The sequence below is a fragment of the Aptenodytes patagonicus genome, chromosome 6 (assembly GCF_965638725.1).
Source record: "Aptenodytes patagonicus chromosome 6, bAptPat1.pri.cur, whole genome shotgun sequence".
NCBI lineage: Eukaryota > Metazoa > Chordata > Aves > Sphenisciformes > Spheniscidae > Aptenodytes > Aptenodytes patagonicus.
The window spans coordinates 18,303,020-18,330,919 of NC_134954.1; the positions used below are offsets into that span (position 1 = coordinate 18,303,020).

Genomic DNA, 27,900 nt, shown 5'->3' on the forward strand with positions numbered 1-27,900 from the left:
GGTCCTCAATGTCTCCCTCGCAGCTCAGACGAAACCCTAATTCTTCATGATTCCTGTGCCCTTAAATCCACAGGCACGACTTGCTTGAGGAAGGAATACTTTTAACAAAAACTCCAGGCCGGCTCATCTTGAGACTGCTCCTGAAATGGTTTTGTCCTGGCTAAAGTGTGTTTGCCATCTAGTGGCAGCACCCTTCAATGGAGCATCCTCCTCCGGGGTGCAGGCCAGGGGATTGCCGACACCCAGGGGTGCCTGGAAAGCGCTGGCAGAGCAGATGTGCCTGGCATTTGTCAGCAAAGAAAACCCAAAGGTGGGCTGTAAGAAAAGCCTAGGCAGTGCTGCGATCGTAGCTTTGGTAATCCTGGATCAGATCATGGTTAGGGTACAGTTTAATTTGTGGATGTCCAGTGGAACTGAGTTTTTGTAGGCTGTAATGTATTGATCGAATACTCGCCTTCCTGAATGATCAATGTTTTGTTTGTGCCTGGAGCTTTTTCCACCTTTTGTGATGTTTCTGACTTCTAAAAAACAGGATGTAGTGGGAACGTCAGGTTAGATTTTGGTGTTCTGCCTGCGATAGCTCTCTAATCTTTGCTGTGCTTTGCCAGACAGTCATATGCACCAGTCTGCACCAGTATCCGTGTAACTGGGCTGTCGGGGTGCTCAAACGAACTTTATAGTGGCAGACACAATCTGCAAAATAATTTGCCTTTCCTTGAACTTCAGTGATTCTTTTCCTTTAGCTTTTGTTGTCTGCTGAGAGTAAATTATTCCTTCTCCCCCTGAAGGTCTGAGCACTAGCTGAAGTACTGATGGCAGGTGATGAAGACCTGAAACTGGAAATACGCTTCACACTTTGTTCCCTTAAAATTTGTGTAGTAGCCTTGGATGGAAACCAAGTTGGTCAACACAGAGAAAGGGAAACCAAGGGGACTCACCTTGTACAAAGCTGTAACATTTGCAGGCTAATATTACCCCAAACTATCATTTCAGGGAAAACAAGCGTTTCCGAGTATACGTGGTGATCCCGCTGCTGCCTGGGTTTGAAGGAGACATTTCAACCGGCGGGGGGAACGCACTGCAGGCCATAATGCACTTCAACTACAGGTACTGCAGGCAGCCCCGCTGTGGGCAGGGCTGTCGGAGACCTCCCCGGTCTCCTCTGCCTGCTGCGGGTGGTGCCCAAGGCTCCAGCTGCCATCAGCATGGCATCACGCTAGGTGTCATCCACACGAGCACACAGTGTTTGGAAAAAGAGAAGAAAACTGTTTGTACTTTTAACTCATTTATTTGCTAGCTTCGGGATTTGCATTAGGAGGTGAGGCAATGTTAGCTGAGCGGGGAAGTGCAGTGGGTAAAGCCAGGTGCTCTCTGCAGGGAAATCCCTGCCTCTGCCTGGCACGGCATGTCCCCCAATCCCTTACACAAACCCCCTGATTCCTGACTCTCAGCCACTTTCCTTTTAGCTCATCAAACCAGGACTTACTCACCCCTGAGGTCTCTACCCTCCTGCTCAACAGTTGTGCTCTCCTGTAGGCACTTACCGTGGCTTTTACCACAGTTCCTCCTGGCAGCGTCCCCATCACCGCTGCAGCCGGGAGGGAGCACGCAGCCCTGCAGGTTCGTTAGCTCAGGGGATCCGCACCCACTCTGTCGGGTGGAAGAGCTGGGCTTTGTCTCCAAAGCTGCCTTTTCAGCCAATGCTTCACCTGGCTCTGCCTGTCGGCCCCGCGAAGGCAATGGCATCTTCCCCGATGCTGTTCCTCTGCTCCAGGATTGCTGGTTTTGGGGGTACTTGCAACACAGCAGGTCTCACGGGAAGGACTTACATGCAGCAGTGCCAGGTAGCCCTGCACTGGGAATAGGGTGTAGAGGAAGGCAAAATGGCCCAAGACAAGCTGGTTTTACTGGAAAACTGCTGTGTTATGGTATGGCCAGGGCACAGTCAGTCTGTGGAGGCTACTGCTACCTCCGGAGTGAAATGTCCCTTGTCTGCTGGTCTGCAGGGGTCCTACCGCACCTCCATAAGGACAAGTGGGGCAGGAGACACAAGCAGAAGGAAAGCAGCATGTCTTCCTAACCAGGCCCTTCTGCCTGACCTTTCTTTTGCAAGGGCACCCATAGGTCTTTAGAAATTGCCCATGGGTTGGTTCTTTGTGGGGTGGTTTGTTTTTTTTTTTGAATGAGATGCTGGCTGTGGCTTTTCTAGCCTAGCTGTAATCAGGCAAACCTGGTGTTCTGCATGTGTTGGCTTTTGGTTTTGATATCACTTCCTGTTCAGACCTGCAGCACAGACGGTAGCAGCCCTGTTTGTAACATGTTTATCATCATTGCGGTGTGTTCTAGAAGGCAAAAATGCTCCTCAGCTCCTACGCGAATTGGTACGAGGTCTTTTAGGAAATGAGCAGTCCTTGATATATCAGCAGTCGTTCGGGAAAAATGTGTGCTCTGGAAGCACCATGTTTCTTCTGCTTTCACGGGGTATTTAAGAGGCATCTGTGTTTGTGATTTACCTCACCCGATTCTGCTTCAGCATATGCCATTGCCTCGAGTTGTGGTGGTGCTGATGGCTGCCTACCTTCTTTCCAGGACCATGTGCCGTGGAGAAAACTCAATCCTGGGCCAGCTGAAGACAGAGAGTTAAGAGCTTTATTCCTCTCCTCTATGTTGCTTAGTCTTGGGATGCTGCTGTTCGATGGATACATCTATAAAACATAAATCAGATTCTCCAGCTGCTTATTAACGTGGGCTTGCTGTGGTTGAGGGGTTCAGGCATGGACGGGGGCATCTCACAGCAGTGTGTGCTACGGGCTCGTGGGGCTGGTGAGCGATGACCTCCTCTGCCGTCATCCCATGGCGAGGTCTGTTGGGTCACACGAGCCTTGGCCAGTTATCAGACTTCGCGCTTGGATGCAGCCCTGATCCGGAGGAGGGGAGGACCCCAGGGAGGAGCACGGCATGGTTGCAGCTGCTCAGGATCGTGTTATTGGGGAAAAGTCCTGAGCAGGGTCACGCTTCTGGGAGCAACGAGCCCTCAGCCTCCCCCGTGAATCCCACCCTGGGTTTGTTTCTGGCACTTGTCAAACATGGAGAGGAAAAACCTGCCTAAGTAGGATGCTGTTTCTGAGTTGCTTCCTTGCCATGAGGATGCCTGCTTTGAATTTGCTCTGCTGGGAATCGCAGCACCATGAAAACCCATGTATCACAAATACTAGGGGCATACATATTGCCTCATTTGTTCTAGGTCTTTGTGTAAATCTGAACTGCAGACAAGTACATTAGGACATATTTTCCGTACTGTGCATGCACAAAACACCTGCTTCCAGCCTCCTTTCTGCAGGATCTGCAGAAGAACAGTCGCACAGTCCAGTTATTTTAAGATGTTCAGATCAATTGTGAGCTCTTGCATGCTGTGCAAGGGAGATTGGGGTCATTTCTCACCAAAGTGGAAGTATCTGAGCAGGCAGCAGATCAGAACAGCACAGAGAGCCCACAGGCAGCTTTTAAAGTCTATTTTTAAAGAAACTTATTTCCATTATCTGTTTGTTTATTTTTTTTTAAAAAGTCAAAAGTGAACTGTTATTCATATGGGTCTTTACGTAAAGAGGGTCTTTTCTCTTTCTTCTCTCTTCCACCTCTCTCATCCCATCAGTTTTGTTTTCTTTTAATTTTCAGTTGGAAATAAGTGGATAAACTACATATCATTCTGTGGACTTCGAACATATGCAGAGTTGGAAGGAAAACTAGTCACGGAGCTCATCTATGTTCACAGCAAACTGCTTATTGCTGATGACAACACAGTTATAATCGGTGAGCAGGGGGCTTGTGGGAGGGGTTTGGACCACTTGATTATACCTGGATTAATCCTGTTGCTTCTCTGCCCTGTACTCAGTGCAGGCTGTGGTGCCGTGTGCTTTTCTATGTTGTGATTTCTTTCTTGTGAAATATTTTGCTGTTTAAACAAACAAAAAAAATCCACAAAAAAACAGACTCATAAATTCATCAGGAGGGTAGGTAGGAGGGAGGAAAGGATTTGGGGGGCTGTTGTTTAATTTGTTTTTCTAAAATGGTTTAAATCTCTGTGTAACAGTGAAGAGAATCCCAGTGCAGGGAATATTGTCCATCTGTCTTGTATCAAACTCTGCTCTAGCAGGAAGACTTGTGAGACTTGTCATCTGTGCCTTAAAGAACAGAATGTGCCGTAAAATTTGGAAGGTTTGGACAACATGTGTCATTTATCAGCTCCATTTCCTAAGAATGGGGAAATATGTTATAATGAGTAATAGATACCATTTCATCCATTTCTCTTACCATATTTATTATGAGATCACGAAGCAAAGACAAGAGGCTTCAGGCTCAGAGTTCTCCACTGCAGCAGAAAAGCAGAATTTTAGCCTGTTTCTTTATAGAGAAACCCTTTTTGATCTGTTATATCAGTAACAAAAACTTTGCCAAAGAATAACTTAATACCAGATTTTGCAAGACTCAAAATACTCCCCTCCTTCAAAGCAGCAGTTCAGCCTGTAGTCTCAGATGACCTGTGGTTAGGTTTGTTCCTCTGTTACCCTCTCAGGGGTCAGATCCCGTCTGCAGCACGCAGAGCGGCTCAGAGGTGGTTTTAATATTACAGCATAAGCAGTGTTGTTGCAACTGTGATAGTCTGGGGGCCTAAGACAGCTCTTAATTTCTATTTTCTGTACCTGTAAGCCTGAGGACAGATTTTTATACAGCATGTGCATCCGTGCCAGCTGGTGAGGTGATAGGGAGCCAGTGTCATCCCTTTTCCACCCAAGAAAGAGATGGTGCATGGAAATAAAAAGCTAATGGGGCCACTGTGCAGGAGAGTGAGGTGAAAGGATGGAGAGGGGCTTAGCTCATTTTTCCTCTGGAGTTGTTAGCTCCCCTTGGGTTAATTCAGTCACTGGGAAGGCTAAATGGCTACCTAGTGCCTGGGAGCTGGGGGCTGTGTCTGGAGATTTTGTTGTTGTTGTTGTTTGGTCATTTCTGTGGGTTAATGACCTGGTGACTCCTATCGCTGGCTGCATCTTGCTGTTCCCTTGGAGCCAACAAGCGCTGTGGCTCCATCCCTTGCCTTCTGACAGCTGCGTGGGACAGAGAAACCTGTTTGGGGGATAAAGCTTCACCTGGTCTCAAGCAATGCTGCAGGTGTCAGACCCTGCATGGCACGTGTGGGCTGGGGAGCTCCCACCACGGTGCAGAGTCAGGGCTGGAGCCACTGTGCGAGCCCAGCACCCAGACCCTTACATGCACGGAGTGGTGCATTTTGGAGAGGGACCCCCTGGTGAAAGGCACAGCCAGAGCCATGTGGTAGAAATGCAATGGGGGGAAACTTCTGCTGCCCTCCATCAGCTTTGGTGGGGTCTGAAGTGGTTATTTCACAGGGTGCAAGGGGAGAGCTGTACACAGGACACACATGGCTCCCACCGCTAGGGAAGGCGTCCCCCCAGCACCCCTCTGGAAAGCACCCCTCTCTTTTCTGGCATTTGGGTTTTACACAGCATGCAGTAGTGCTGCAGCAAGCACAGGGCAAGGAGTAGAGAAGAAACATCTCCCGTGGGCGGAAGGTCCCCCAGAGCCCTGGGGTCTGCTGCTGCCTTGCTGCGTTAGCAGGGACGGTGCCTGAGCTCTTGCATCTGCGGACACAAAAGTGTGGTCCAGGCAGGACAGGAGGGTCTGGTTGTTGGTTACCCACAGTGAGGAGATGATGTCCTTCTTCCTAGATCCCCCTCCCGAAAAACCCCTACCTCCCAAATGCAAATGAAAAACTTCCCCTCTTTACACTACTAAAGATACGAGTGGATTTACCTATGGAGCCCATCCTGTGTCAGGTAACTTGGTATCCAAACCAAATGCGGTAGAGACCTTTGAAAGCTGTGGCATCCTTCAGCAAAAGCATCTGGGAAGTTACAGAGGGAGTGAACTTTTGAAAATGTTGGCCTGGACTTGGCTATGATTTAACCTTCTTCCAAGCCTGGAGCTTTTGAAGCCTGCAAAAATTAGGTTTTTTTGCCTTACCCCCTCATCCTGGTTCTTGGGATCTGTGTTTCCATAAGGAAGCACTCTGGTTGGGGTTTTACCTAGCGAAGCCATAGCTGGTCTCCCATGGAGATGAGGGATGTGGAGGGCCTGGGGGGCAGTGGGTGGTGATGGAGGGTGTGCAGGAGCATCTCGTGCGGCAGGTGATGCATTGCTGGTGCTTCATTTTCCTCCTGGCCAGGCTCTGCCAACATCAATGACCGCAGCATGCTGGGGAAGCGGGACAGCGAGATGGCCATCATCGTGCAGGACACCGAGACCATCCCCTCTGTGATGGATGGGGAGGATTACAGTGCTGGGAAGTTTGCCCAGTCCCTCCGGCTGCGGTGCTTCAGGTGGGACATGCGGGGCTGGCCGAGCGCAGGCAGCGAGTGGGGATGCAGGCAGGGCTTGCTCAGGCTTACACCTGCCTGCAGCCTTTCAAGTCAATGGGGCTGCTGCTGCCTGCTCAGATTTAGCATTGCCTGGCCTGGATTTGGCCCAGAGTTTTGCTGCCATTTCACTGGCATTAGCCTTTCTCATGCCACTCGTGTCTTCAGCTCGGCAGCTTGACTTACAAATTGTTTTGCTGAAGGATTTCACTAGGAAAGCTCACAAACAAGACAGTGGTATCTTGTCTCCAGATCCTGTTTTCACACTCTTAATTTTGGGTGGCGGTGTCTCTTTCTAATGGAAGTTTCCTCACTTGGAGCAGCCATCTGGCCCACAACATGGCTGTTTTTTCATTAAGACCTTTTTCCTTCCCTTTTTTTTTTCCCCCCACCCTGTTTCCCATCTGGACAGTTATTGTACAAGAAAAAAAAAGGAGAAACTCAGGCAGCGTTAAGGCTGACAGACTATTGCAGGGGACGGGAGTGGGAGGGTGCTGGGGGCACGCAGCGTTTGGCAAGTCCCAAGGAAACTTTTCCTCTGCTGGCATTTCTTGAGAGGAGCACCTGGTGCTTCAGCCTCCATGAGCATCGATCCCTTTGTCTTCTCAGGGTTGTCCTTGGCGGCTCCGATCTCAGTCTGGAACACCAGGATCCCGTCTGCGAGAAATTCTTCAAGGAGGTGTGGATTTCTACAGCGGCTCGCAATGCCACCGTCTTTGATAAGGTGAGGAACGCAGTGCCTTTCCCCTCCCTCCTTCCCGCGTAGTGGCAGCAGATGCCAACGGGAGAAGCAGCACAGGGAGGGCAAGGGCAGCTGGTCCAGCTCCTGGAGTTAAACCTTCAGAGATGCTTTGAAGGAATGAGTAGTGTCGGATACAAGAGCTGTGAACAAGAAACTGGAGTTTGTGCATCCTCAAAGTGTGACAGTAGCCCAAGAAGGCAACAGTTCTGATTTTTCCTTCTATTTGTATCAGCTGTAGCTCCAGTTAATCGCCACGGTGTACTTATTGCTTCTAGCTCGCCATAGCCTAACTGGCTTAGAAGCAAATTTTACTTCTCATTTCGAATGAGCTTTTGCAGTGATCAGAAAAAGCCCTGGAGCTTCCCCTCTGCCTGCTCTAGCCATATCACAGATAGGCACATACCTCTTCCCTCCCCATTCTCCAGGCTGTTAATTAAGTCACTCCCATCCTGGGGAATTTGTATTAGATGTTTTGGTCTTTCTCGGGAACTCTGCATTGCAGTATTTCCCCTGCACTGACATGCCACTTTTTCTTTCTGTTTTGATCAGGTTTTTCGATGCCTTCCCAGTGACCAGGTGAATAATTTAACCCAACTGCGTGATTTCATCAACAAGCCCAAATTAGCGAATGATGATCCTGTGAAAGCAGCAGAAGAATTAAAAAAGATTCGTGGGTTTTTAGTACAATTCCCCTTTCATTTTCTGGAGGAAGAGTACTTGCTTCCCTCTGTCGGAACAAAGGAGTCCATGGTACCCATGGAGGTTTGGACTTAAGAAGATGCAGACTGCTTTACGTTTTAAAGTCTGGTTCTCTAGAGACAAGTTGATGAACAATATGGGATTTCAGAAAGCTTTTTATTGCTAAGGGAGCTGAAAAAGATCTCCACCAAGCTAATGTGCCTTTCTTAAGGATTTTGGTGGAGGAACTTGAAGCAAATCAACACTAGCAAAGGAGAGGAGCAGAAAGACTTGGAAATTACGGCAAATGAGAAGTTTAACCTCTGAAGGAGTTACTTAAGACATGTTCTGAGCACCTAAAGGATGCAGGCCACTTCCTAGGATAAGAAACAAATCCCGATCGATGTTGTTACTACTGCCAGCTGTATACTGTGGTTGCATATGTACTGTGATCATGCTGTAGCTGCGCAGGAGTTGTGGGCTGTGTGTGCTTCTAAGGCTTTCAGGTATCCATGCCTTGGCTTGCTGGAGTCCCCCCATCTCATCACTTTGTATGCCTTCAGAGCACGTCATGCAGCTCTGGCGCTGTCGGGAAGTGCTGCTTGGTGCTGCCTTGGGCTGTCCTACAGCTTGACAAGTGTAGCTGTTTCACTTCTTAAATGGAAACGGACTAACAATCTTGTATCAGAATCAGCATTTTCATCTCTTCTCCCCTCTGGGGGAGAAAAAACCTGTTTCTACCACAGCTAGAGCAATCAGCAGTCCTCCCGCGCAGCGTGGTGCTGCCTAGGTCTTGGCAAAGGGCAGCCTCGGTGGAGCCAGAGGTGCTGGAAGTCACTGGAGTTTGCTGGCCTTTTACAGAAACTGTGCGTAAAGGCTTTTTCCAGGAGAGGATCAGGGTTTAAACTCAAGCCTTAGATCTCTGGAGCTGAAGGAAAGCGAGGCACTGCGTGTAATGGGACAGAAACTTGAAAGCCAGCGTGGGCTGGACTAAGCTCTGTGCTCTGGGTCCTCCATTCGTGCATTTAGAGTGCAGTACATAGGTAGACTTTTCTTCCCATCCCTTTCCTCCCTATTTAAAAGAAGGGAAAGGCCATTAAGCTAGAGCTGAAGTCATGCTCAAACTGAGCTGACGTGTTGCTTTGTAGATGCGGTGAATGTAAGGGGGAAGGGAAGCAGTTAGCAAAGCCTTGTCTCTGGTCTACTTTGCTATTAGACCAGCCACAATCTTGAGCTCAGTTGTGCAGGATGTGTCTTCCCAAGCACAAGTAAAACACAGCATGCCCAGTCCTGTTTTCCATTTCTGTAAGACGGTTTCCAAAACTATTTTGCATCTCACTGTGCAGCGAAGCAGCAATTCGATTGAGCATCCCTGGGCAAAACACTACTGCTCCTGGGTCTTGGGACCTCACGTGGTGGGTGCCATCCTGGGTCTTCACACCATCCTCCATCTCACAATGAGCTGCATCTCCCGATTTCATGTCCAGCTCCAGTCGCAGTCCCGGGAGAGGTGTTCCCCGGCAGGCAGCAATGCTCTGTCAAACACTAAGAGATCAGACAGTTAGAAACACCTAAGGAGAGTTGGATCTGGAGAAGTGGGAGGCTGAGCTCCTCTACTGCCAGCGTGTCTGGGGGGATCCCTTCACAAGCTGGGTTTAATCCTGTGCCCAACTGTCCTTGGTCAAAAGACCAGGCGAACTGGTATTTACTTTAGTTCAAAAGCAAGTTTCTTTTTTCCTTTTTTTGGCTCTTCCAACAGTCTTGCCTGGTTTTAACTGGAAAAGAATCACACCGGTTGCCTAGCTATCCCCAAAACATAGCTGTCCCCACATTTTAGCCGATTGTCTTCTGTGTCTTTAGACCTGAAAATAGGCACCAGGTAATTCTGTACCTGCTGCATCAGCCAAGTAAGTAACAACCCCAGACGTTCCTCCAGGGCAGCCTGAGTCTCGGCCCCTTCCTACAGTTTCCACTGTTTTACGCTCCTGTTTTGTAGAGCGATTGCCAATTACACTCCTTGCTGGTTGGTGCATCTGTGGTCTGGTTAGCCTGTTGGAAGTGCATGTGCAGCATTTTATGTTATGATCTTTGGTCCGGGGGATTGATGCTTTTAGCTGGCACGCTGTAAGCAGATAAGTATGTTCCCTTGATTTTTTTCCCTTAAAAAAATTGACCTGGGGTCACCCCCTGCAGAGCCAGAGCAATATGTGCCCCGACCATTTGCAATCAAGAAAGATCAAAGGTGTCTTGTTATTTCAGGTCAGTGCTAGTTCAGAGCTTTTTATCTCTTGATAAGTTTTTAGCTGTTTTAATTTGAACAAAGCTGCTAACTTTAAACAATTACAGCCTGTCAGAGAATCATTGTAAGTCACACAGATCTGTATTCATAGTTGAAAAGGAAGCATTCAACCCCGCCACCCGTACACGTGAACCTTGAAGAAGTGCAAGACTCCTGTCATCTTCTAAGTGCTCTTATTGTCCCCAACCTTATATTAGCAAAGATTCTTGTAATCATTAAATTATCCTTATATTGTCTTTTAAGGTGGTAGGTAGCTAATTATTGGGGCTTCATAACTCCAGTGGCATTAAGTCCCCCTCTGCCAGGCTGCTTTGGGGAAAAACCACCCAGGTTCTGCAATGCTCAGCCCACCATGTGATGGCTGCTGGTCCCAAGCGACACAGCAGAGCCATGGAGGAGAGATTTAATTGACTGAGTCTGTATGAAAAGGTGCTAATTAAGAAGGTCTTTTGTTACTAAAGTAGCAGATGGGCCTTGCATTGGCTCTCTGTCCAGGAGGAGGTTTCCCTCTGTGGGAACAGAGGAGCCGCACTGAACATCCCTTCCCTGTGTTGGTGCTAAATTCCTAATACCAGGAATTTAGTAGCCTTCAAATGCAAGCAAGGTGTGCAAGGCAGCCTTGGTACAGTGCAGGGAGAGCCCTGCGTCCCCAGGGGCTCATTGGGCCACCGAACCCCCCCCATGAGTACGGCACTGCTCACCCTGAACAGATGATGGAGCTGGAGCCATTTCCAGTGAAGGCACAACTCTTGTTCGCACCCACGGGCTGTGCTGTTCGGAGCTGGCTCCTTGGGTTTTATTTCTTATATTAAGAAGCCTGTGAGGTTGAACACCTTGAGAGAGTTAATTTCTGCACCTAAACAATCACTACTTCTTAGTCTGCAATACCAGCGTGGGTTTATTTTTAATACCTTCAAACCGGAGAGGATCACTCACAAATATACAGTACTGTGACAAGTGATGTGGATTCAAGCACTAGCAAACCTGGAAACATGAACTGTTTCTTGTGGCATTTATTTGTTAGAACTATAGGAAATGAGGTAACTTCTCCCAGGCTCAGACTTTATTTGTAGTTCAACCTGAGTAGAACACTTTTTTCCCTTTAATTTATTCCTTAACATGTGCCACTTTGAGAACTCACGCTCCTTACCATATCTTTTTAATATTCTGATATTCTTAAATGTGTTTTGTTGCATAGATGTTGGACTGGATAAATGTTTCACTGTAAAATTAATGCGTGGTTTAAAAAATGAGGGATAAAATGTCATCGTATGTAAGAACTTTACTAAAAAATAATTTGTAGGAGAACTACTCCAGTACTCCAAGGCAGATGCAAAGTGCTCAGCTCAGTTTCTGGTCTCTTGGTCTCAGTTTGTTGCCTGACTTGATGTGACCTTTGCTGGATTAAACCCCAAACACTCCATTTTCCTTTCTGTTGATCAGGTTTCACAACATGATTTCGCAATCCTGGTGCTGTCCCTGGGGGAGACCTCAGTGCGGGTTTTGCCTAGCTGGGACCCTGGCGGTAATAACTTATAATATCTTCATTCCTTCCAAGGAAACATCCATGTACAATCAAGTTCAGATGTGGTTTGCGGTCATTATTTCAGTGTAACAAGTCTTTTGTGCACTTGTAGTTAGGACAGTCAAGGGGTTGTAATCTGTGCACAGAGGCTGCATTTGGGGGGACATTTAAATGAATGGTCCTTTAGGTTAATGCCATTTCCTTCTCCTCCTGCCGAATGTAAAGACCCAAATCCACGCTGGTCTAAACTGACACACCTCCATCAGCTGCGGAGCTGCTGCACTGGTTTTCTGGCAGAAAGGACTTGGTCTGTAGGACATGGTGGCGGTTGAGGTGAAGAAAGCAAGTGGTCTTCAGACCAGGTATATGGGTAGAGTTTGGCATCTCTTTGGTGGCCCACAAGATGCAAATGCCTTCTCACATTTTGCAGCATTGTCTCAAATGGGCCATCCCTTTTGCACAGCTGAGATCCTACTGAAACCAGGAGCTTTGCAGAATCGAGGTTTAAACCAGGAGTGTAATGCCAAGGCATTACATTAATCAAGTTAAGCATGCAAAATTAAGGTAGATCAAAGTGGAGCAGAGCCACAAACTGTACATTGACCACTGAATGCAATGATCCTCTTGGGGGTTTCTCTGTGTCCCGTCTCCCCCCTGCCTGCTTTCTTGTTGTATTTTCCAGTATTTGTGATTATTCTATTTTTAACCTCCCACTGTGTGTTCATAAAATCTCCTCCATGTAAATAATTCTGACTTACCTGACTCTTTCTTGACACTCGGGAAACGAGAAAAAGTGTCAGAGGTCACAGTTCTGGGAATGTTTTTTTTTCTAAATTGTGTCTCTAGCTAAACTAATCAACAAAAGGAGAGTTTGCACTTCGAGTGTGAGTGCAGGTCTCCGTGCATCTCTACCTTCTGACAGTGCAGTTGTGAACACTGAATATCCCTTCTGTGAAGGCTGCTGGAATTGAGTTTTGTATCCTCGTTTCTGCTAATGATTGCTTTCCTTTCCGCTCTGTTTGTATCTGGTAAATGAATGTGTATTAATGGACTGAAAATACAACTGATCATCATGTGTCGAAACATTTTGGCTTTGGTCTCGTTTCTGCTTGTTTTGGGGACTGTGGCCGCATCCCACTTGTGGGCTGAGTTCTGCCCTTGCCTTGCGTTGGCAGTGCTGCCCCAGCAGCCGAGACGTGATGGAAAAGGCCCAGGGTCACAATAAAAATGGCTAGACTTGAGTCATTTGGGTTTTCCTGGGAGAGAGAAATTGCTGAAGTGAAACAGCATAGAAAGAGAAAATTGGACTTCTTAAAATAAACAAACTAAAAAATCCTGTTTTAAAGGAGTTTTAATAATCCAAAGGCATTATGAAAGGCACAGACAAAAACAGTCTGTCTGCAAAATAGAATTAGCTTGCCACTGTCCCTTTTAACTTTCAGTAAAGGAAATTCAGCATAGACAGAGGAAAAAGCAGATTACTGTTGTCCTCCAGGGGGAGAAGAGATGAATAAAGCATTAGTGGCATTTCGAAGCTCTCTTGCAAACTGAAAACATACTAACTTCTCTGTTTCTTAGGTTTCATCTCCTTCCTCAAGTGCCAAAGGGCTTTCCACATCTTTAAAACTTCCAGATCCAATCTGTGCCCTTGATAAACACAATAAACCACGATAAGGGAGCCGGAGCTTCAGGGTGTTGGGGGGGTGTTGGTAAAAGGCAGGCAGCTGCTGATTGACACTGTCAGCTTATGCTGCCACTCCGACATCTCGGAGCTAATTACATGCTTGCTGCATCATGCTTATGAGGTCTTGCAAGCAAAGATAACAGCAAGCAGGGGTGATGCGGAGACCTGCCAGTCACCGCTGGGCACGGAGGTGCTGGCTGGCAGCAGTGCAGGCATGAGGGTAACGCAGGGCAGCTGCAGCTGAGGTTGGCAGCCGTTGCTGACTCCGTCTTGCCAGCATTGCTTGGTTTCTGTGCTAGCAGCGCAGGGGAGCCATGTTATCTCAATGCAAGCTTATCTCAGTGTGAAATTAATGTGAAGCTTGAAGTGGTCCTGAATCTAGAGAGTTTAGGTATCAGTTTGTAGGAAGGATCCTTTCCCTTTCCTACATGATGTAGGGGCCCAACTTGAGGGCACTGTTGCTGTTTTTGCTGTTTTCCCTCTCCTACACGTAGCCACACAATGCTTTTACTGGGCACAACTTCACCCACATCCATCAGCTCATGAAAAATACAAGTGAATGCCAGCTTATGGGCTATAGCTGGCACAAGCTGTGCAGGCGAGGCAGGAACGTGCTGCCTCCATCGAGGGCAATGGCAAAACTCCCTTTGACTTTCCTAGAGCCAAAGCATTCACTTGATGAATGACTTGCAAAGCCTCTAATTTGACGGCTCCTTGCTGAGCAGAAATGCAGCCCACGTGTGCCCTGAACACAAAGCAACATTGCTAGTATGTTTAATAGATCTGTTCTTTCCAGCATGGATTCTCCAGCCACTTTTGTACCGAGGCCGTTCCTGCCTCCTCTCACAGGTCAGCTCCTCCATCACTGATGTGTCCACAGGCATCCCGCACCGGAGGCTGGAAAAATCCCTCTTCCACCCCAGCACCAAGCAGATCTGCTGTTTGGGCCTGCATTAGCCATGCATTTATGCACTGAGCTCTCAATAATGTGTCAACTTTTTAATTAGTGCCAGCCTTTTGCGTGTATGAAATTACTAATACTCTCTAGTTATTTTTGTAAAAGAGGAAAGTAGGGAAGAAAGAAAAGGTTTTGTGAGACAGGTCTAAAGGCATATGAAGAAACAGGTTTCTTCTCACTACTAAAAAATCAATCTGTTTTAGTTTCTCTGCAATTGTGCCGGCTCTTCAGATTTTCAAGTACATCTCTGAAGCGCTGATGCAGTGGAGCGAAGGTTTTAAGAGCTTGAATCACAACAGCACTGTGAGTGAAATGCTCAATTTTTTTTTATTGGAAAAATTAAAAGTGACAGTTTCAAAATTGGTTCCACTGCTTTGATTGATTACTCAGAATATTTAGCTCAAAATGATTATGGTAAGATTTTCTACTGAGGCTCATGGCTGGGATGGAAATTAATTTGGAGAAAGGGGGGGTGGTTCTTAAAAAAGAAATTATTCTGCAAAGGAAACTGTTTATACCCAGAATCAGTGATGAGTAATCTCTCTATATTCAGCCTGATCTCAATAATTAAACGTCCTATGAGTTCCCATTTGAGGACAAAGGAGAGGAGGCCAGGGAGATAGTGTTATCATGGCTTCACAGGTTTCTATTACCTGGAGATTACTGGTGCCCAGCGGAAGTGGAGGAGCCATCTGCATGCTGCTCAGGAGCTTTGTAGTGCTCTGCTGATGGCCTGTCCATACGGTACCTCCCTACTGGGAAACCTGCCCTGGGCCAAGGGTTGTGCAGGTAATGAGGCAGAGGAGCACTGGAGTCCTGCTGGAAGTCCCCTATCTGGGAGGGAAGCTGAGGGATGCTGAAGGTGGTGTGGACACCAGAGAAGTTTAGGTAAGAGTTGGACCCACCTCTTCAGCTGGAGAAACCACCAGGGCCAAGCTGTGTGGTCATTGCACCAGGGCTTTGGCACCCCCAGGTGCACCACGCTGTCCAAGCAGATGCCATCCTGCCACCTTGGTCTTCAGCTTCTTTTATCCTTGCCAGGTCCTTGTACACTCCCTTACCTTCCTGCAAAAGGCACAGCTTAAAAGCAGGTGTGCCACACAGATGCTCCGGCGTTTCCAGACGGATGGCTGCTCTCTCACTTCGGGTCCTTCCCGGGATGGGAGAGCTGGGACCAGCTGGGAGAGAGGGGACAGGCAGGCTGAGCTGTCACCCAGAGACACACCAATCTCCCTCCTGCCCACAACTTTGGAGCCCTGCCCTGCTCCTGGTGTGCTGCCTTCGGAATTTATCTGATTCCTCCAGTTTATCTCACAAAACAGGCAGAAAAGTATTTATATTGTCTTCTCTGGGTTGCCTTCCTTATTTCATTCTTTTCCTTTACGTGTACATTAAAGGACCCCAACCAAGCCTCAGTAGTAGGCTGTTGTACATCCAAGACAGAAACAGAAAATATATCCTTCAGGAGAGGACTCGATCTGTTTGCCCAGCATTTTTTAATTTTGACTTGAAAGATGCGTTTGAGACTTCAGATTTTGGGGGCGGTTTTACATTTTAGGATTTCATGTTTCAGACATGCTTCTTCTTGAAATAGATACGTGGTTTATGAAATAAAATATGAAGCACTGTAACTTCAGAAATATGACCTAGATACTGCATACGGAATTAATTTTAGGCATAGTTAATGGCTTTCTTTATACAGAAAAGCCCCATTTTGGCCAGTATCAGATGTGGAACTGGGGAACTCCAGAAATGAAGGCAGGTGTAGCCACAAGCCACAGACCAGCACAATACAGCAGTTGGAGGATGTATGGCCTCAGTTGTCTCATGTCCTCTACATGGCAAATCCCAGGCAAACCCCATATATATGTTAGGGGTCACACATATATACATGTATTGACCAGCACATACTGACTGGAAAGAGTATAGCAGATACTGGTAACAGAATTACTTCATCTGGATGTAACCTGTGCATTTAATTACGTGTAGGAATTTAAGCTATCTTTCCTTGGGGCCAGACTAAAATGTGATTTCCCTGATAGGTCACTTTTAGACAACATTCAACCTAACTTCTCTTGCGCCTGCCACAGCCCAAGGGAGAGCAGCCACCCTGTCGAGGTGAGTGTAGGGATGCTGTGCCAGCGGCTGAGGGATGCTGGGCTAAACTGAGCTGCAGCCTATAGTCCTCTGGGGACCGCGTGATGGGAGTGAAGTGTCCATCTCTGCACGTGCTAGGACACAACTTCCAATTTGGGTTAAACCTGCCATCAAGACAATGTTGGCTGCAGCTGAGGACACACTGGGAACCTGGAGCCCTGCAAGACAGGAGCTGGAAGGACTTTTCCCTGGGCGCTGCTCCCTGGCTTGGTGGGGAGCCCCTGCTCTACCTCACCCTCTCCACCCCAGCTCTTGCCTGCAATGCTGCCCATCTCCATCCCCTCCAGCACCAGGAGGGACAAGCTGGAGGCCTGATGCCGCTTGGCAGAGATGCACAGGGCTCAGCAGTGATGCATCCCCAAGACGAGCTGGTGCACAGCGATGGATTAAACTTGCCTGAGAAATCATTGTTGGAGAGAGATGCTTTTCAGTGCATCCAAATCCTCCCTGAAAACATGGGCTGGGTGGCTGCGGTCCTCTAGAGGGTGCTGCGGGCTCAACGTGCTCACCCGCAAGATGGGTGCCTGCTTTACCGGGCGGCTGCAAGCCCTGACCTGGGGTGCTGGGTCCTGCCGTGCCTGCAGGACTCTACGGCCACAGCTATGCGGGAGGAGGAGGTTGCAGCTACAGTACGTAACCCCATCGGGCTCCCTCCTCCACGGTGCCCTAACCCCCGTGGGAACCTCTCTCAAAGGGATGCAAAACCCCTGGGGTGCACCCCCAAATTTGGTCTTGCTGGCTGCACCAAAGGCAGGCTGCTGCGGGGGCTCGCAGGTCAGCGCCTTCCCCTTTCCCCTGAACATGGTCACATTGAGCCATTTTAAAATGAAATACTACGTATACCTTGCCTGTTTGGGCTTAAATACATTCCCTGCCTAAAATGTTACTCCCAGAAGGCTGTATTAGCTCTCAAATGACTCGCTGCAATATAGATCTCCACTTTGTTTCCTTGCAGACCATATCTGTATGACATCAATTGTACTGGCTAAGAATGCTTACAAACCTATTTCCTGCTGCAGGATGATCACATTATACACAATTACATACTCTAGGAATTTCTCCTGAGATCCAGCTGGGTACAGGCTGGAGTGGCGGAGGAGCCGGAGCGTGTGTGGAATAATGAATCATTCATTCAAACCTCCGCGCTAACTTCAAGCTCTTGGGTTTTGCGAGCATGTGGTGAGCTGCTCTAGCTGCTTATTACCCTAAAAAAAAGCCTGAATCATCTAAATCATTCCAAATTTGGTTTCCACTGTGTCTGTACACTTTCTGTGTCTTGCCATTTCATTATTATTATTTTTACCATATCAGAAAGGTTTATGCAGAATTTATTCAAAATGTCTCAGCAGAATAAGTCTCCCTGAGCTGAGATGTGCTGTTTCAAACAGAGACTTTCTCAGCAGGAACAAAATCCAGTTGTCCATGTCCACAACATTCCTGTCCTCAGAACAGACTCAGACCAGTATCACTTGTAGCAGCAGCAGCAGCACTATTATGCATTTGCATTGCAGGACTGTGGTGCACCTTTCCAGGATCCTGGGATGCTAAGGGACCTAAAACCACAACATTTCCCTGCCCTGGAAATCTGACAGCCTTATATAGGACAGAGCCAATTGGAAACATGGAGATGCTACTTGTCCTCATGATGGGTAGGGATCTCACGTGCAGGGTTTTTTCTATAAACAAGTAAGCTTATGAATTTCTTTGACCAACTATTGGATCCCTCTAGCAAAAACACGTGTTGTAGTGTCATAGGGAGGACATGGAGATGATGCATGGACATGATGAAACCCCCCCGGTGAGGAGCACAAAGCCCATCAGGCCATGCTGACCGTCCCCGAGCACAGGGTGCTGGCGCAGCCACAGTGCCGGGGCTGCAGCGTGGCATGTTGCAACACCCTGCAAAACTGAACTGCCACCTTCCTCTTCCTCTTCCTCTTCCTCTTCCTCTTCCTGGCTGAGTCATGCCAGAAGCAGCTCTCCTGCTCCGCACCACTCGCTCTGGCCTGGTGAAGCAGCCCCCTGCATGGCACTGTGTCAACCGCTTCCCTGAAATCCAGCTATATTTTATTCACTGTTTCATCATTATCTGCCAGCTCAAAACACTGGAGCATATTTGTTAGCTAAAGATTTCCTTTTAGGGAGCTGGTGGCAGATTATCCTGGCTGATTCCAACGATGTGTAATCTAAGCTGTCACCCACATTTCCAATATTTTACTTCTGGTAAGGCTACAGCAAGGCTGGAATGGAGCCAAAGTGCTGGAGAGCCCTCCTCATGCAGGATGAGATGGTCTCTGCGACCTGGGACCTCACAGGTCACATCACCTCCACCCTCAGGTCATCTGAACTTACCTTTAGTTTCTTTAACCCTCTTAAGGATAGTATTCTATCGTTTTCCTAAGGCTACGACTTTCAGTTGTTTATTTCTTTTTAAGTAAGAACTAAAAGTCACGTATAGACGTGTGGTTCCAGGATCTGCAAAAGTGCTGAATATAGTGAGAGTTGGGACAAAAATCAAGCGAGCTGGCCCCATCCCCTCCCCACAGTAACACCCAGACATGCTGCTTGGAAGAACCATCCTTTCTGAATGGGCTTATGCACTTTCCTTTTGTTCATTATAACTTCTGTTATACTGTGTTCACATTAACTTCTACAAAAAGAAGTTAATATGGGATTTACTGGTACACAGGCTTTTTACCAGTTTTCTGATTTCACCGTCTGGGTGTGTTCAGCAGGTGCCCAGCATCTTGTTGATAAAACTGAAGTGGACATTTTCCAATGCCACGTGAGATAACATCATTTTGACCCTATATGCTTCTTTCTGATTAAATGGCTACCGCTTTTGGTGGTTTTGCTGTGTTTAATCTGAACTCGGTATTAGGCTGATGCACTCATTATGTTCCCAAATGGCTTAATCTGCAATGCCAGGACCTGAAACAAAACACAGGCAACACCGGTAAGGGTGAACATGGCTGTTTTGCATGCCTGGAAGAAACTGTTGTCTTACAGTTATCTTACAGGTTTTTTTCATTATTTTTAATGGGTAATTTCAGGTCAGCTGCATCTCAGCTCTTACACTAGCTCAAGTTAGAGACAGAAAAGAAAGGCAAAACAAGACTGAAAGAGGGTCTGCTTGTTCCAGGAGTCCAAGTCCTATTTTCCAAAAGCAACCTGGGTTTTTAGCGGCCTAATTGCCATTGACTAGCAGTCAGACTAGCTCTTAATGCTCAGTTTTGCAGAGGAAAAGGCTAATTCCCTATAATAATCCACTAACTAAATAATCCAGAGAAATTTTGCAGAGAGGTCTCTTGCAGAGCTGTCGGCACCTCCCCTCCGTGCATTTTGGTGAGCTGCTGTGGTACAGAGGGGATTTATCCCTCTGGAGATGTCTGCAGCTTGCTGTTGTCTTAAGGCTTGAGGATTTCACTAATGAGTTTTAGCAATGAGTGTCTTTGGTTAGGCCCCACTACTGATGACTGGCTGAAATCAGTGCAAGCACTGCTTGTAGGAGATGAGCTTTAGTATTTAATCCTGTGAGTATTTCTTTCCGACCGACACTCGGCTCCTACTGACATCTCTCCAGGTGGAAAGCTCCAGATGAAGATCTATTTATTCACCCCCATTTGAGATCTGGAGGTGGTAGAGGGGGAGGAGGGCACGTGGGATGGGGAGCGAGGCGAGGGGCAGGGGACAGAGGCAGCAGGGCAGGAGGGGCTGGCGATGGGACCAGAGTGGGCAGCACCAGTGAGCTCACTGCATCTACTGACCACGTGCCAAGCAACCTCCGGACAACGCTGCTCACCAGCGAATCCAGCTCAGTATCTTCAAAATATCTCCACTGCACATCACTTTGGCTTATCATCTCTGTCCGGCTTGTCTCACTGCCTCAGCCATGTCTGTGTCCCCTTGTTTACCTCCTGTTGCTGTGACAGCCTGAATCTGTGCCATTAGCTGTCACTCCGCACTTCTTCAGGGCAGACTAGGTCCAGTCCTGCCTTCATCAGTCAAGGCACATGTGCAGATTGTTCCCTGTTCATTTTAATGATGTATTAGTTATTTTACGGAAACATCTTGTGACTTTATTTCATGCCATTACTGGGCTGTCATTTATCCCAGGTAAGGGAAATGGCATGTTTTCAGCACTCAGGACTCTTTCTTTTCCACTACTTATTTCCAGTTGAGTGCATAGCATATATGTTTTTAGAAGTCAAGTGGCCTAGAACAGATAGCAAGAAATGAAAAGTTTGGGAAGTATCCTCAGTTTCCCTCAAGTCATTGCTGCACCCTCCTCACCAATCTTTCTTCCATGTCATGTAGCCAGGGACCTCTCTCACTGAGATGCGCCGAACAGAGCCAGGATAGGAGGACATGGAAAGGGGCCAATAGGTGATGTGTGTGGTCTAGTCCCACTGCGGGTTCTAGCTCATCCCACGCAGCAGCAGGACAGACTTCCCGCCCCAGTGGCATTGCAGAGCCCATCTCACAGCCCAGCTACGCTCGCCCTCTGCCCGTGCACATGCCCATGGCGGAGGGGGACAACAGGACACAACTCGGTGCAATTAGTTTTGGTCAAGTAGTACCTGGAAGTGGACTGAGACACTGGCTCAATTTTACAGCCCCCTTGATGGGCACCAGGGAGGAGGACATTTACTGTCAGAACAGATTTGATCTCATCCAGTAGACAAGGGCACAAAAATATCTCTTGCCTTTGCCTCTGCCCCAAGCCTTTCAGCTGGCTCCTCAGCAGAGGCCGGTTTAGAAAAGCACCAGTAACGGTGCAGTGTATGGACAAACATCGTGTTAATACACCAGTATCAAAGAAGTGGTCCTACCTCCAAACTAAACTATAAAACAGAAATTTCAATGATGCATATTAAACTTGATGTGACTTCTCAAAATGTTTTCTGTGAACAGAGCAATGAGAGAAGCTCCTGGTAGAGTTGGTGTCTCAGCTCTCCAGAGCCTTGCACTGGATATGGCTGGAGCACCGCTTTGACAGTGTCAGACAGTAGTGATGGACAAAGAAGTCACTCTCCAGTGGCCATCATCTGTGGTGTGTCTCTTCCCACTCATCAATGCATGCTTTCAAGGGCCTGATCTTGTAACCATTGAGGGGGCAAAGTTCTCGGTAACCTCAGTTCAGGCTACAGTACTGCTGGTGCCAGGAGCCACAAGCTGAGAATCACAAACTTCTGAAACCCCAAGAGTAATTAAACATATAACATCGCTTTTAAAAGTCTCTCTAATACGCTGGCTGCTTTGAGCCTGTAGGGGCCAGAATTTCAAAGGAAATTTTCCAGTTCATCCTTCCCACACCAGCACTGGTGCACAGGGGAATTTGGGCTCGGTCACGTCTTTGTCATTTGGGGTTGATCTACCTTTCTTGCCAAGGTTTTTCTGACTGTCCTATTTAGTTCTCAGCTGATGGCTTCCTTGTTGTAACCTACTTGTGAGAGCCCAGACTGCAGGCTCAGGTGTGGGCAGGGTTTCCCCCGGCTCCAAGGACCGGCCCACTCTTTTCTGTTCTCTTAACTGAAGATGGAGTCATTCCACTGAACATGCAGCACGCCTTTCATAGAAATTTTCAAAACCACCTAGTTTCCTGCCTGGTGTTTTGGCAGTTTCTCAGAAATCACGTGTTAACACTAAAATCATCAACTTGTTTAAATATACCCGTTTTCTTTCGTTCTATATATCCCTGAGCTGAACCAAGTGTTGACCATGCTTTTCCCATCCTGGATGTCACTTTGTTTCCAGGTCTCTGTTGACCAGTGAGATTCTGCACAGCTAGGTGAACCCTTCTCCCTTCTTTATGGGTTTGGCTCCTAGTACTACCTGACACTTGTATTTCAAGGACTTTTTCCCTGCTATAATTACTCAGAGTCCTGCTTGTCTGTCTTTGTGGCTTTCTGGAGGTATTTCTTGGTGGCATGGTGTAATCTTCACGGCCCTCGAGGGGTTAGCCATCCGTTCGTGCTATGTTTGCAGTTGCATTAACAGCATTAGTCATTAGGCTAAATGGCAGTGGTGAGGACATGGCCATATTGGCTAGGGCTCTTGTCTGGCTCTTCACCTTTTCGGAGACTTTTCCATCTGTAGGTGACATTAACGACTTTAGCTGGGATTTGTAGGAGTGAAGGCTGTTCCATATCGCAGGCTGAAAAATGGCTTCTGAGGGTCACAAAAACTGATGTTGAAGGAAGTCTGCTGTTTCTGCATCGTTTTCTGATATGATCTGTAAATCAGAGTATCTAAACTCTACAGTATCTCCTGGGCCTGAAGTCAGCCTGCATCCACATCCTTGCCATGCAGCAGCATGCTGCAGAAGACCTTCCATACATAAAGTGCAGACCCAAGCAGCTCCTTCCTGAGATGGTGAAGTGATATTTTTGGGTGCTCTGATGATGATTTTGTCTTTCAGCAAGTCAGAAAGTTCCATGCCTTTGAAATTCTCCATCCATTTCATCAGAGTGCAGCATATCTTGCCTTCAGTGAACATTTGGGTTAGCTTTTTTAAGCTTTTCCCTATTATGACAGGATCTAGAAACCCCTTTTTTTTTTAAACCATTTTCATCTAATTCCAGGAGGAGTGCTTTCATAGACTGCCACATCTCCTTGAAGGCATGAGGAAGTAAACACCTCTGAGCGAAGCCTCCACAGAAAGGCAACTGCAGTTGGCTCAAACCCTATCTGCCTACTCAGACACTAACACTTTAAGCACTACTCAGATGAGTACTTTAAGTTGCTTTAAGTACCTCCAGTTGTTTTCTGACTCGCTTCTGCTTTGGTCATTGACTATGAGTGGGAAGCCTGAAATATCAGACTTAGAAAGTCTGTTCTCTGGTTTAACCTTTCTTCTTTTTTTGCATATAAAAGACTTTTTGCCTTTTGCAGGGCAAAATGATAAGTATTCAACATGCTTCCAAAAAGGCAGAAGCATCGTGCCTTTGTGGCTCTACCTTCTTTGCAGAACAACACATCTCACAAGCCATGGTGAAGACACTGATCCCTAAAAATAAATGAAAATCTGGAAAAATATATATGCCAAGGAGGTTTTGGGCCTGGATTGCCTCCAATCTCACAGGTCTCTGAACACCCTGTATGTCTGGCCGCTGCTGAAGCCCTGTCGGACCTTTGTTGTCAGTACCTTTGCTAACTGCAATGCGCAGTTCCGGTTTTGTAACCCCTTTCCCGAGGAGAGATGTAGAACCCTACCCACACCTCAGGACAGATTATCATTTTAAAAAAAACAACCTCACTGTTCCTGAAATGTGTCTTAATTAACTCTCAGCAATTTGCATTTGACAAAAGACAGAGCCAGTTTCTCTTGTTCTACTGATCTATGCTTAATGCCAGATGGGGGTGGCTTCAGGTCAGGTGTTTCCCAGGCCTGCGGCTGCCTTTGGTCTGCAAGACAAGCCAAGAAAGAAGAGGAAAAGAGAAAGTCTAAATACTGCTTGACTTAGGGTAGCTTAGCTCCAGACTGATCAGCATAAAAAACATATTGGGATGCTAAATAATTTTGATAAAAGGCACTTGAAAAAAGGAGCAGATGTTCCGGCCCATGGACAGGGTTGCAAAGCAGGTATTTATGGGCAGAGGTCCCCAGAGGACTTTCCTGCTGTGGCAGGTGGGTTCTGGAGAACGTCTCTGATCCAGCAGCTCCCACATTCTGGACCTTACGCATACTGATATTATCCTTGAGATCTCAGCAAAGAAAGGAGAATTTAGTATTCCTCTGTGGGACTGTGGGAACATGGTTTGCTGGGGGCAAGGCTGCATTAGGTTTTCTGTAAGCAGTGCAAAAATGGGATTTTGATTGGTTTCTAAACAGTCACAATTGGCACATTTTAAATTACTATAAAAGACTTGACACCCTCCTGAAGAGCAGGGCTGCCCTTTGATGGTTTTTTTTTTTTCTTCGCAGAAGAGGCACAAAGGAAAGAGATTAATTGACAAAACAAAGTCCTACATCGCTAGTGTGGCATGTTCCCAAATAGCGACATGGAAATGTGTTGCCCAAATCAACAACACATTAGGCCTCCGATGCTATAGCCAGGCTGATGGGAGACCAACAAACACATCAATGCCTGCTTGCATCTGCTGGGGAGGCACACGCATTATTATGCACAATTCTGCTTTACCTAAAAATTGCAACTTTACAATTAAATTTTAGTATTCTCATAAATAATACAGTAGCGCTTCAAAGGGTGCGGGTGCTTGCTACCCTGGAAAAGCCTCCTTTAACTCATGCAAGGCAGATAGCCAATCTGATCTACATAAACCAGGGAAGGGCACAGCAAGCAGTCCTGCTTCTTTTAGCACCTTGCTGGCCTTGCTGGGGAGTGCTTCTAGGCTGTTGTCCCCTTGGTGACTTTGGCCCATGGTGACAGCCCTCAAAAGAAGGCAAATGCAACTGCAGTGGAAGGAGCATAAAGGCAACACAGTGCTGGCCCTTGGTGCCAAATATTTTGGGGAAAAACAGCAGCTTGGAGGGGTGCTGTGGGCGAGTTAAGCTCCTGGAAGTGTACCATCTACCGTCTCTTTCTCTGCAGTGCCCCAGGACTTTGCTATTTAAATGCACCATGCTGTTCCCTGGGTATGAATCTGCGGAGGTAGGGTTTTTTTTCAAAGAGCCCTTGCTGATTTTCCATTTACTCCCCCATTGCAGTGATTACAGGGGTTTGTAGTTGAACAATGCTTAAGTGAGGGAGCGATTAACTATTTGGGGGGGGGGGGGGTTGTATATAGCTATAGGAAAAATCCTGGCAGCAAGGTTCACACACATAGTCCCGCTCAGCTCCAAGGATGCAATGGAAAAACACTTCTCTCCCTTGAGAGGAGTCCGTATCAGCAGAAGGACGAGAAATCAGAAAGTGATAATGAATCAGTTAAAGTGCATTTGAGAAGATCAATAGATGCAGGTTAGGACACATGTAGCCATTCATTTCTGAGTGTCTTTTAACACAGCTGCGTGTTATCATGTTAGCTTAAAACCCAATTATTATGCATTTAATAGAGTATTAATTTTTCAGCATCCTCCATGCAATTTGGGCAGAGTCCTTTAACTGCTGCATTACATGGGCAAACACTGGGGTAAACCAGCCTGGATGTAGGGAACCAGAAAAATTACACTGACGCCAACCATGGGGCCAAGCAGTCACAGAATTATTGGGAACAAGTGACCCACATGTGCTGGCAGAATAAATCATGCGACAGGGCCCAAAATAGGGCCCAAACGTGCTTTCTTGTTTGCTTTGTTCCTTTTCTCGCTAATCTTTTGGAGAATGATTCAAAGCCCAGAGCACCTGAAGCTCTTGCTAATCAGACAAGGCCTTATGTATCATTTAGATTTACTCATTCTATGTATAACCCCTCATGATATAATTAACAGTGGTGGCACTGTTAGATAATTAAATTTAGTTTTATGCAGAGGTCAAATGACCTGGATGGTTTATACGTGAGCCGATGCCCTTCAATGAATAAATCAAAAATACTGACCCTGACATTAGGCCCCCACTACCAACAGCCGAGCTTCAGTTCATTAAGGTGCTCGTTGCTCACCGGGGCTGACCAAGGCTGGGACTGCCACTCTGTAGGAAAAAATGACATTTTCATGTTTATTCCCTTTCCAAATGGGGATGAAATGGCAAAAAACAATGACTTGCCACAAAACGGTCCCAGCTTCTGCAGCAGTAGAAATGCCAGGTATGGAGCTGATGAGAGAGGCGGGGAGCTGAGCTAGGAGGGGTTGTGCTCTTCTTCCATGGCTCTTGCTTCATGAAGGATGGGATGTGGCAGCTTTATGCCTTCGTTTGGCTCAGCAGTGCCCTGCCCATGCTGCGGCTCACGTATAGCCATGCCAGTGCTGCGACGCAGCCAGGCTGGCTGGAGCACAGGGCACCCTGTGGCGAGAGGGACCATGGTGAGACACAACAAGGTCCAGCCACCATTCCCAGGGGGGTACCACCAGGTGGAAACACAATTTCACGCTGAACTGACTCACAGCAAAATATTTTGGGCCGATTCAACTAGTACTCTGTTTCGGGTCATAGTGACTCCAACTGCAAGATTTTGTTTAGATGCTCCTGGCAGAAAAACAGTATACAGGGAGACACAAATATACACCTCCTTGTAAAAAAAAAAAAAAGTAACATCTTGGAAACTTCATTTTCTACAGAAAAAGCCTCCTGTAGAAAATGACTGCCCAGCTCTAGCTGTGGATGTCCTCCTGCAGCCTGGTCGGGCACCGGTGCAGCCTGCACAGCAACCCCAGCATCTCGAGTGGTCACCATGCACACGCCTCCATGCTGAGACCGCGCCTTTCCCCCATGCAGCCTGGAAACGACAGCCCTCACTGGGATTTTCCTTTCACCTCCCGCTATCACTTTATGCATTTCTTATGTCAGTGATAAGAGAAGGGTCCTCTACATTTTTGCCTTCTTGATAGACAGGGGATAGATCATAATTAAATCACAGTTTAGCTTGGGACTTTGCATTCATGCTGAGGAGCAGGGCAATCCGTCTATTTGCAGGACTGGGCATGTATTATTTATTTTTTAAAATCCTTATGTGTTTCACAAATAATCCCATGTATTCTTGGATGGCAAGCACATTAGAGCAAGCCAGTGTCCTATCTCATTCTGTTTGTTCTTCCCTTCTCTCCCTGAGAACAACGAAAGCAGGAGGAAGTCTCGCATTGGTTTGTTACTAGTTTCCAGGCAGTTTTGCTTCCAGCTTCACAACTATGAGCAAAACATTGCAATACCTAGGTTTGAACAGACACAGAAAACATCTGGTTTAAAAAAACACCCCAGCACCACTAAAGATTCAGGAGGGTGCTCAGAGGCAATGAGGCGGTCCCTGGTGTTTATTTTATTGAGTTTAGCATTTTGATCAAATTTTGAGGACCAATGACTATGCAAGATATCGAGAAGTGATGATTTGTGACTTGGAAAAAGAGGATAAATCCAGGCAGGCTGCCATCGCTGCGGGCGCTGTGCAGCCCTGTGCACCTCACCCACGGAAGGCGACTTCCGCTACCTGCCACTTCAGCAGTTCATTAAAAAAAAAAAATCACATTCTGCTGCGCCCTCGCAGCCCTGCAAGCCAAAACGCCGGCGCTGCCGCTCCCGTCCCCAGCCCCTATCAGACCTGCTGCTATCAGGACCAATAACGCTAATAAGCCATTGATGCAGTCCCTCCGCTGCGGGCTATCCAGCGAGCAGAGGGCGGAGGCACTGGCGGCCCCGACTTCTGCAACCGCCTCAGCAGATCCTGTTGCTCCTGGGGAGATTTCCACAGCTCCTTCTGGCCTTTCGTCCGCCTGTCCCTCCTAGCCCAGCCCGGAGAGGCTGCACCTCCGGCACCAGCTGCAGCACGCAGCCTCCCCACGACCGCACGATTGTTTGTAATACAATTTTTTTTTT

The 27,900-nt window shown here is 47.3% G+C and overlaps 1 protein-coding gene across 2 annotated transcripts in view; it reads left to right on the plus strand.

Annotated features, from left to right (window-relative positions):
• PLD1 (phospholipase D1) overlaps positions 1-12,755 on the plus strand; it is a 66,648-nt gene extending 53,893 nt beyond the window's left edge. For both annotated transcript variants that reach the window (XM_076341362.1, XM_076341363.1), the window contains 6 exons: positions 994-1,107; positions 2,590-2,639; positions 3,676-3,810; positions 6,239-6,392; positions 7,038-7,152; positions 7,720-12,755. In XM_076341362.1, the coding sequence (XP_076197477.1) occupies positions 994-1,107; positions 2,590-2,639; positions 3,676-3,810; positions 6,239-6,392; positions 7,038-7,152; positions 7,720-7,944 (793 nt within the window). In that variant the 3' untranslated portion in view covers positions 7,945-12,755. The remainder of the gene's footprint in view (positions 1-993; positions 1,108-2,589; positions 2,640-3,675; positions 3,811-6,238; positions 6,393-7,037; positions 7,153-7,719) is intronic.
• Positions 12,756-27,900: the final 15,145 nt, after the last annotated feature.